General features: G+C 45.0%; 2 protein-coding genes across 2 annotated transcripts; both read left to right on the forward strand.

Annotated features, from left to right (window-relative positions):
• Positions 1-2,936: 2,936 nt before the first annotated feature.
• LOC123147041 (F-box/LRR-repeat protein At3g26922) lies at positions 2,937-5,214 on the forward strand. The gene is made up of 3 exons (XM_044566297.1): positions 2,937-4,058; positions 4,145-4,276; positions 4,404-5,214. Exons 1-3 carry the CDS (start codon positions 3,129-3,131, stop codon positions 4,821-4,823), a joined length of 1,482 nt encoding a protein of 493 aa, XP_044422232.1. The 5' UTR covers positions 2,937-3,128; the 3' UTR covers positions 4,824-5,214.
• A 2,203-nt stretch (positions 5,215-7,417) lies between these two features.
• On the forward strand, positions 7,418-9,802 carry LOC123082167 (probable leucine-rich repeat receptor-like protein kinase At1g35710). The gene has a single exon (XM_044504560.1). It carries the CDS (start codon positions 7,424-7,426, stop codon positions 9,800-9,802), a length of 2,379 nt encoding a protein of 792 aa, XP_044360495.1. The 5' UTR covers positions 7,418-7,423.
• The last annotated feature ends 856 nt before the right edge of the window (positions 9,803-10,658 follow it).

The following is a 10,658-nucleotide window of genomic DNA, read 5'->3' on the forward strand; positions in this document are numbered from 1 at the left end:
TGTATATCCCCGTTCTGTAGATCCCCGTTGTATAAGGGGCTTTTCTGCACTTTACCACACATGTATATGTTCTGGCCTTTGGCCCTCAGTAAAGCTAGTTGCTCATTATCCAACATTGGAGTCCTTCTGGAATGGAGATAGAGAGGAGTTGTTTCAACTGTGCCTGATTGCCTTCCTGCCCCGCAAAAAATGAAAGGCAATACCCCTGCTTGCAGTTTCTGCAGCAGATGTATGAAGCAGAGTAAACTTCAGGGAGAAACTTCAGGGAGCAGTTGAAGCCTTGAATAGCTAAACTTCAAGCAATAACGGCAACACGAAGCTGAGTCTGCAGTTTCAGACTTGCTACAGTTCAGTCACATGTGTGACACTACCTCTGACCCTAAATAAATATATATCCCCTGAACAAGCAAGCGCGGTCAAATACACACATGACAAATCTCACAACTCCATAAACAGTGGCACAGAACTAGATATCGCAGAAGGTATATATCTCAATTCAGTTTGTTTAAATCTTATGAAAGTTGTGTCTACATGCATGCAGACAGTGACAGAGCTGTGCCATAATGAAAGTTGAATAAAATTCAGAGATGATTCCGACTGTGGATTATTAAACGTTTAAGTTTACAAAGAAAGCAGCTAGAGATGTTACCATCAGCGGTGCAAATCAACATCGTTGGTCGTCAATTATGTGTCAATACTCCCTGCCGTTAGCATTAGAGCCCTACTGGAACAGAGATGGAGGGGAAGCAATATGTGCCAGGTTCGGAGAAGCAGAATTTATAGCAATCAGCCGGAGACGTGTTGTGCCGATGGTAGCTATCTGCCTGCCTGCCTGCGGTGTTCCAGTGATTTGAGTCACTTGAAGTTTTCGTGTTGAGCTTGAGCACGCGGCTGTGAGGCAAAGCTTGCTAGTGATGGTGCACTGCACTTGCACTGCACTCGATTGGTTGAGAAATTAGTGGGCATGATATGATTAACCAACTCAAAACAAAGATATGAAATTAGTGGGCATAACAGCTAGCAGACTGCATGGGATCTCTTGGTTAGTGGGCGGAATAAATCAGTGGTATCCCAAACATCATTGGCAACATGAAAAATATGGAGTCTCTTGGAATGAGCTCACTTAATGTACTTGAGCTCACTTAGTCTCTCCAACAACCTTCTTTCAGCAGAGATACCTGATGGTAATCAGCTTCAAATGCTCAATGACCCATCGAGTTATGGCCACAGCCAGGGGCTCTGTGGCCGCCCTCTGAGCATTGCACATACCAATGGTTTAAGTGGTACAACTATTTTTGGTTTCTGGCTATGGTTTGGAACATTATTTTTCTGGAAGCGTTAGAGGTTCACTTTCTTCCATTCCATCGATGCGCTGCAGCAGAAAGTTGTGAAGAAGATGAAGTATATTTGATGGAACATTAAGTGAACATGCATGTATTCTTACTGATGGCCCTCCTTTAATATCGCCAATGAAGTACAATTATCAACCCTGTGTGCACAAGATTGGCTTATACTAGATCTTATGATGAAGCCAATTTCACTCATACTAGCATTGCGATGAGCAGAAGTTTATTCTCTGAATTTTGTGTGCTACTAGTATTGTGATGAGCAGAAGATTAAAATCTAGACTTGCGAATGTACGAGGTGCTTGATTGTTACTAGTTGGTACCTGTTGGTTCTCTCCTGCTCAATGTCATTGTAAGCTGATACCATCTGTAGACTACAACTGAGCATATGCTTTAATTGAAAAACAGGGTCTTAAGTTTTGGTATAAAGTTTATTTTTTTACATGCAATTGATTACAACTTCTCAGCATGTCATTAAGATCACTCTAACTGAGACTGACTTTATTTAATCAAGAACATATGGTTGGTTTACGAAATTCATTTCTTTCACACATTTGAAATTTGATATCTTGTGTAGTTGCATTTACTTTTACTTTGTTTATCCTCATAAAAGGAAAGCAAGTAAAGTTCAAATTGCATTTTTCCTGTCCACATTTAGGCGGCATTAAACGGTATACTCTGTTTTTAATTGTTTCCTGATTATGGCAGTTTGAAGATTGATTCCGCTGGTTGTTATTTTCTATCCTTGTCCATTTATTTGGTGGCATGGCACATAAAGATTGCACACATGTTTCTTGGTTCTGGTTAGACAACTCCATGGCTAAAGAGTTTAACGAAGTTTTATATGCAGAAAGAGTACTGTTCCAGGATTCCGCGAGAAAATGTGAAAGCAATCTGTCTTGAGGAAATGGCAGGGCAATCTCAACTGAGAATCTTTCTACCTTATAAATAGGTTCATTCCTGTGTGCTGATTTCTGTAAGCCTATCTATCTGAATCTCTAAAATTTCCGCAAGTACTTTGGTGAATATTTCTAGGAATTACAGGAAGCAGTCTAGCTCTAGTCAAGCTCTAGCACTCTGGTGAAATGTGTGCAGTAGCTACAATGGGCGGGACAAAGGGTCGCGATCTCGCGAGGGTGAGCTAACTCCAAAAACCCTATGGCATTAAAATACATGGAGGTCATGCCCAATCTTTTTTAACAAATCTGATGATGTGATGAAGTTTGTGTCTGTTTTTTGAATTAAAATTTGTTCTGTGGATGTGATACCACAACAGGTTTGCTTCTCATCTGGTCATGTAACCATGAAAAATATATCACGTTTTTGTTGCTTTGGTGATGTAAACAATTTTGGTCACATATTACACCCCGGGGAAAACCATCTTTTGACGTCTCATATAACACTGTTAGAAGAAAAAATGGATGGCAGTGTCAATGAAGACATGCAGTTTAGACTTGGTGTCAAATAGGGATGAAATTTTTCAGGGGCAAATAGGGAAACACATTTTTATCTAGGGTCGAATAGGATCTCTGTCTCTCTCTCTCTCTCAGGTGAAATAAAGATCTCTCTCCCTCTTCCTCCCCCCTCCCTCCCCTCCCCTCTCTCTCTCTCATATTCCATTGTGTGAAGCAAGCCAGATCTAGATCCCCGTTCCCCAATCTCATACCACATCATTCGTTCATATTCCTTTCTGTGAAAGCAAAATAGATCTAGATCCCTATTCCTCGATCTCGTACCACATCACTGCCAACCTAAAATCTTCCTTCTTGCAAGTGTTCGACCATGGAGGAGGAGGCCGCGGAGGTGGAGGTAATTCGTGCTCCCAAGAGGCATAGATCTGTGGGAATCGCTGACCAGCAAGTACCACCAAGGGTCAACAACAAGGAGCGGGGAAGTCTTGACGACCTAGATCTCATTAGCCGCCTTCCCGATTTCTGGCTTGGAACCATCATCTCCCTCCTTCCCACCAAGGATGGTGCCCGCACGCAAGCCATCTCTCGTCGGTGGCGTCCTCTCTGGCGCTCCTCCAATGCGCCTCTCAACCTTGGCGCTGATAATAATCTTTGTGACAGCAATTCGCGTGTCGCGCTGGTCTCCAGGATCCTCTCCGACCATCCCGGCCCGGCCCGTCGAGTCTCGCTGCACCTCATCTTCTTCCCCAACATCCTAGGCGAGGTCGACGGTTGGTTTCACTCCAGGGCGCTCACTGGCCTCCAGGACCTCGAGGTCACCAACTTGAAGAGGACGAACCACTACCCGCTGCCTCCGCACTCGCTGACACGCTTCGCGCCCACACTGTTTGTGCTTAGGCTTGGCGGCTGCCAATTCCCCGGCCTGTCTGCGCTGCCAAGTTTTTCGCACCTCAAGCAGCTCATCCTGTTCGATGTTGGCATCTCGGAGGACTCTTTGCAAAACATGATCTCCCGATGTGTTGTTCTGGAAAGTGTCTCACTACATAACATGGGCTTTGGTCGCCTTTGCATTAGCTCGCCCACTCTCAAGAGCATCGGCTTCTATGCTCCTCGCGTCAAAGATGCCATCACCTTCCAGGAGCTGGTCATTGACGATGCACCTTGCCTTGAGAGGTTGCTACCGATTTATCCAGATGATGGTCCGGTGACCATACGAGTCATCCGGGCTCCTAAATTGGAGGTACTTGGTTTTTTGTCTGAAGGCATATCTACACTCCCCCTTGGAACCACAGTCTTTCAGGTAGTAGCAAGGACAGACACACATTCAGCTTTCCTATATGCAGCCTATTATTCTTATATGACACACTTGGTTTTTTTTTTCTATAGAAAATGATTGCTGTCACCATGACAACCAAAATGCGCTCAGTGAAGATTTTGGTTCTTGAATCTAGTCCTAATCTGGATTTAGTTATTGACTTCCTCATGTGCTTTCCCTGCTTGGTGAAGCTCTATGTCATTGTGAGTGTTCATATTGTTGCTAGAAATGTCAAAACATTATGGTTTCAGACGTATGATGTACTCCCTCTGTTTTAGGTGCTAATTTGTTATCATCTGCCTTAATATCATTTCTTTTTTCTATCCCCAGTTGAATGCAGGAAAGAATATGAATATTGTGCGGAAGTATGATCAATTTGATACAATTGAATGCCTTGAACTCCATCTAAAAGAAGTGGTTCTCAAGAATTACTGCGGTGGTTATAGAGCATTTTTTGACTTTGCCAAGTTCTTTCTTTTGAATGCCAAAGTGCTGAATAAAATGGAAATCGGAGGCTCTTATTACCGCAACGACGACTGTTATTTAAGGCTGCTACAAGTGGAGAATAGAGCCTCTCAAGATGCGCGAATTGAAGTAAACAGAAATATATTCACTCGCCAGTACATACCCATGATTTGTCAATGGCTGATCCCTTTGACTGATTCGTATGTGGATTCTCCAAGTGTGTTAGACTGTGTTGCCCTTTGTCCAAAGTCAAAAAAAAGTGGCTGCCTTTGCTTGTCTGTCTAGAGTTGTCACTCCCTTATAACGCTCTGCAAAATGGTCTACTCACTTCAGCAATGGAATGCTTTGTCAGCCACTATAGAGGAAACCAGGATTGAGGGGGTACGGTGGTGCCCAAGCCAAAGATTAAAGTCGAAACTTGCAAATGTACAAGGTGCTTGAATGTTACTGGTATTTGTGTGTTTTTATGTTTATTTGGTATACTTGCTAGTTCTCTCCTGCCCAATGTCATTGTAAGCTGAGACCATCTATATATAAGCTACAGCTGTATATTTGTTTATTTGCTTTAATGAAAAAACACTGAAGTATGTAGTATAAGGTTTATTTCCTTGCATGTAATTGATTACAACTTCTCAGCAGGTCATTAAGATCACTCAGATCGAGACAGACAAGCGTACTAGCTGCACCCAAGTTTCTGCTAGTTTAGTCAAGAATGTCTGCCTGATATAAATTGTCTGATTCCTTTGTGTTGATTTCTGTAAGTTGGTCTATCAGAATCTCTGGAATTTCCGTAAGTACTTTGGTGAATATTTCTGGGATTTATATGAAGCAGTATAGCTCTATCACTTTAGTGAGATTTCCATTAGTATATTTCTAGGTTTGTTTGCATGATTCTTTCATTCACTGCCTAGCTCTAGTCTATTAACTAACACTTGAGGGTCAGCGCGTACGACGTATTAGTCGCCACGAAAGCTGATCATGGCAAAAGGTTGGCGATATGTAGTTTCTTGAAAGGGACGAACTCAATTTCCTGAACAGTGTAAAGGGGTTGCAACTGGAGATGAGCATGCAAGCTCCAGGCAGAGGACGGTGATGAAGATGTATTCCTGGAAATCAGTAAAATCTCATCTTGGCTGGGACGGTATCTGAAGTCCCAGTCTCACGATCATGTCATAAGTGACAGAATTTTATTATGCGTCTCTGCTCCCTGCCGTCAGTGTTAAGAGTCGCGCTGTAACAAAGATGCAGAGGAAGAGGAAGGAGATGTGAGGAGTTGAGAGAAGCAGAATTTGTTAACGGAGGGAGTTGGTGATACAGTCCACATTGCTGACTACAAGTAATCAAGAGAAATAGGTGATACAGTCGGCACTAGTTCTGGCAGAGAAAATATGTTTGACTAACACCAACGTGTAATGTGCTTTGCACAAGGGCAACAACAAGTGCTCCTGTTGATTTTTACACCTTCCGTCACTACTGTAATGATTAGTTGAATGTTACAGAGCAACCTGACGGCTGGATACAAATGCCTACAGGCTAATGTAGCGCGATAGTTTGGATGGCAATCTGCATGCTTTCGCTGCAGGGGCTGAGTTCTGACAAAATTCAGCCGAAATCGCATCTTCCTGATGCTGTTCTACAAGAATGCATCACCTAGATTTTAGTCGAGATCACAAGAATATGCAGCGACAGATCGGCATTAATGTCTGAATTTTGATGGGCCATCTTACCACAAGACTCCATCGATCGATCGCACAATTGACCCAGACACATGTTATTCTTCCTTGATTATTTGGGTGGGGAGTTCACATTCTGAGCGGAACCTCCTGCCGTGTTAAATACAGTAGCTAGCAGAATGAAGACGGCAGCACAGCAGGTACCGCCCACAGTCACAGCCTCATAGGGGACTCGACTGCATTCCACGCTCATGTTCATATGAAAAATAATGACAGATAGATTGGTGGGAGTTCTAACTCTGAATGTCCGAGTGCAGTTTCAGGCTTGCTGCAGTTCAGTCCCAAGTGACAAAACCAAGAACCAACCAACTGTCAGGCAACAAGAAAGCAGAAGCAGGGCCTAATGTACATACACGACCAAACTCACAAGTGACAACTCCATACATACAGTAACATTTAACTAGTCTCGTTATTTTTATTTATCTTTCTTAGTTGTTTAAAGTAATTTTATGCAGGAAGTGACAGAGCTGTGCCACAATGAAAGTTAAATAAAATTCACTGATGATTCCGTCTGTGGATAATTAAACGTTGAAGGCTACGAAAGAACCAGCCCAAATATGTACATTAGGCCATCAATGTTTAATATTCCACAGACGTGCAAATCAGGGTTGGAGTCCTGCTGGAACGGAGATGTGGCAAGTTCAGAGAAACAAAATTCACAGCAATGTTCCGGTGATTTAAATGTTATTACAAACTTTTTGCCTTGGTCATATGAAGTTTCCGTGTTGAGCTTGAGCACGCGGGCGTGATGCAAAGCTGATGGCGCACTGCACTTCACAACACCATATTTGTGCGTAAGTGCATATTTGTGCTTATTGGATGTGGTATTTTGTGCTTTTCATTATAAAATAGGCCTAAGAAATTAGCACTACCACACCTGATTTGTGGAGAAATTAGTGGACAAGTAACGGTGGGTGACTGATTGTCGTTCCACCCGCACCAACACTTGCTAGCTTTTCTTGGCCCAACATTTCAAGGTTCACCGGAAGAAAGATAGATATGATTGACCAACGCATTCTGAAAAAAAATCTCCCATAATACATATATGCATGCTCCCCACAAGAAAGTAAAGTGTCTACCATACACACACATCCATCCAAACACATTCATCCGGCCATCACCAGTCGAGCACCCTAGCCTGCAGTCAATGTCATGGCAATCCATCGCATGCTCATCCTCGTGTCTTTGAGCCTGCTGCTACACCTATGCGTGGCGGAGGAAGCCGCCAGCCACGCAGAAGAAGCACAAGCACAAGCACTCCTCCGATGGAAGTCCACTCTGCTCAACTCCTTCTCTTTGTCCTCGTGGTCGCACACCACACCGACCTGTTCTTGGTTCGGAGTAACATGTGATGCCCACGGCCGTGCTACCCAGCTCAAGCTTTCATCATGCAACCTCAGTGGCACTCTTGACGCCTTGTACTCCGCCGCGCTCGGTAGCCTTACCGAGCTCGGCTTTTACGGGAACAACCTCGTCGGCACCATCCCGGTGAGCATATCCCTACTACTCAACCTCACCTATCTGGACTTGATGAGCAACAACCTTGTTGGTCCCATACCCTACCAATTCAGCAAACTCAAGCACTTGATGTACCTTGATTTGTCTAGCAACAGGCTATCTGGGCTGATACCACGTCCGCTCTCAGTGCTCACAGCACTAGAGTCTCTGAACCTTGGACAAAACAATCTTACAGGAGGAATCCCAGAGGAGCTCGGGATGCTGCATAGTTTGGCTCAGCTTGAACTGAACAACAACTCGTTCTTCGGACCGATCCCAGCGTCACTTGGGCAGCTTAGGATGCTAGAATATCTGGACATAAGTGGAAATCATTTAGGTTCAACCATCCCTTCCGAGCTGGGAAACCTTACCCGTCTCATCAACATAGACCTGTCCTGGAACAAGCTTTGTGGAGGTTTGCCCACAACCTTTTCCAGGTTGTGGCACCTGGAATCGTTTGTAATGGGGAACAACAATCTCGACGGCACTGTTCCACCAGACTTCTTCACAAACTGGACCAACTCCCTCACAAGGTTTGATATAGCAAACAACTCTTTCATCGGAAGCATCCCACCGGAGATTGTTCGGTGGGAGAATCTGTCTAGGCTGTACCTCTCTGGCAACATTTTCACCGACATGATCCCCACTGAGCTAGTAAGCATGCAACACTTGGAAATATTGGACCTGTCCAATAACCATCTTAATGGTGTGATACCATCAGAGATTGGCAACTTGTCATGGTTAGTAATCCTGGACCTTAGCTCCAACCAGTTGGAGGGCAAGATTCCTACTATGAACCCCGACACTGGAGGTAACTATTCCATGTTTTTTGCTAGTCTAATATCCTTGTCTGGAAACAAATTTACAGGTATTATTGACTGGAGTTTTTGTCAGCTACCTTATTTACAGTCCTTGGATCTATCAGACAATCTGTTGTCTGGAGTTATCCCTAATTGCCTTTGGAGCTTGCCAAATCTTGCGTACCTAGATTTGTCAAGCAATGCTATTGATGGAGAAGTTCCACTCTCAGTACACAATATTTCTGCACTGTATTCACTACATCTATCTAACAACCGCTTCACAGGGTGCTTTCCCTCTATTGTAAGGAACTACAGAAACCTAATAACTCTAGATCTTGGTGGCAACAAGTTTTCCGGGGTAATTCCTACTTGGATAGGGGCAAGCAATCCTTCGCTCAGGGTTCTCCGACTACGATCAAATATGTTCCAAGGAAGTATTCCTCATGAGGTTACACAACTCATTCATCTCCAAATACTTGACCTAGCTGAAAACAATCTGACAGGCTGCGTACCAGTTAGGTTTGCTAGCTTTACTCACAGGAAATGGCCAGAACGGACCTCGCTAGGGATGGATCTGAGTTCTGTGTACTACTCAATTGATGGCCAGCTTGACATAATTTGGAAGGGGCAAGATTATACTTTCCATAGAGCAATTTGGCTTATGACTGGCATTGATCTATCAAGCAACTCTCTTTCCGGTGAGATCCCCGCAGAACTACTTAATCTTCAAGAAATTCGGTTCCTCAACTTGTCTAGAAATAACTTATCCGGTGGTATCCCAAACAACATTGGCAACATGAAAGATATGGAGTCCCTTGATTTCTCTTGGAATAAGCTCTCAGGTCCCATTCCATCAAGCATATCAGATTTGATGTGCTTGAGCTCACTTAATCTCTCCAACAACCTTCTTTCAGGAGAAATACCTGATGGTAATCAGCTTCAAACGCTCAATGACCCATCGATTTATAGCCAGAACCAAGGGCTCTGCGGCCGCCCTCTGAGCATCGCATGTACCAATGGTTCAAGTGGTACAACAACACTATACGGGGTAAAGGAGCATCAACAAGAACTTGATGCTGTCTGGCTGTACTACTCAGTGGTCGCTGGAATTGTCTTTGGTTCTTGGCTATGGTTTGGAACATTATTTTTCTGGAAGCATTGGAGGTTCACTTTTTTCCATTCCATCGACGCCGTGCAGCAAAAAGTTGCGCAGAAGTTGAAGCATATATATTGACCGGTATGAAGGCCTGGCCCATCTTCACTGTTAGTATAGGGCCCAAGCCCATGTGTGTGACCTAGATGAGAGCAACCAGAGTTATATGCGTGTGTGACACACGGGAGTAGGAGTCAGCCGCCAGACACACCAAACCACATGTATGCGGGTATGCCTCTCTCGTTCTACATGGTATCGGAGAGCTGGGGCGAGGGAGGAAGGCGCCGGCGGTAGAGTCGCCAGCGAGGCGGCGGGGTCCGGCGGAGGACGAAGGCGGCGGAGCTGGGCGTGGGCTGCTGGAGAGGAGCACGTGGCGCGGCTGCGCGGAGGTGCAGACGTGCAGTGAGGTGTGTGCGTGTGGAGCTGCTGCTGAGCTTCTGCTGCTGGTGCTAGTGGAGAAGGAAGTGCTGCTTGTAGCTGCGGCAGAGAGAAGGGTGCGGCTGCTGTTGGGGGTTGGTAGAGGAAGAAGAGGAGGTGACATTGCTGCTGCTCGCCAGAGGAGGAGGCTGGCTGAACTGCAGGTGGTGCTGCTGCTTGCAGGTGCTGGGTGCTGTTGGTGTAAGTTTTTTTTTCCGCTGCTGATTGAAGAAGAAGAAGAGGGGAGGCAATCATGGGGGCTGAACTCACTGCTGCTCTAGAGAAACTTGCGCAGCTCATGACTGCGAAGGCCGAGGGGTTACCTCCTGCAAGTGGCGCCATCATTGTGCCCCACGCAGATCAGGTGTTCAAGCTTGAGCTCATGCCAAATGATGTCAAGCTGAATGGCGTGAGCAGCTACCTGAGCTGGTCGAGGCGCGCCTTGTTGATCTTGAAGACAAAGGGTCTGACGGAGTATGTTCTTGGAACGGTTGAAGAATCGGCTGACAAGGCGAGCCCA

This window comes from Triticum aestivum, chromosome 1B (assembly GCF_018294505.1).
Source record: "Triticum aestivum cultivar Chinese Spring chromosome 1B, IWGSC CS RefSeq v2.1, whole genome shotgun sequence".
In the NCBI taxonomy this organism is placed as follows: Eukaryota; Viridiplantae; Streptophyta; class Magnoliopsida; order Poales; family Poaceae; genus Triticum; species Triticum aestivum.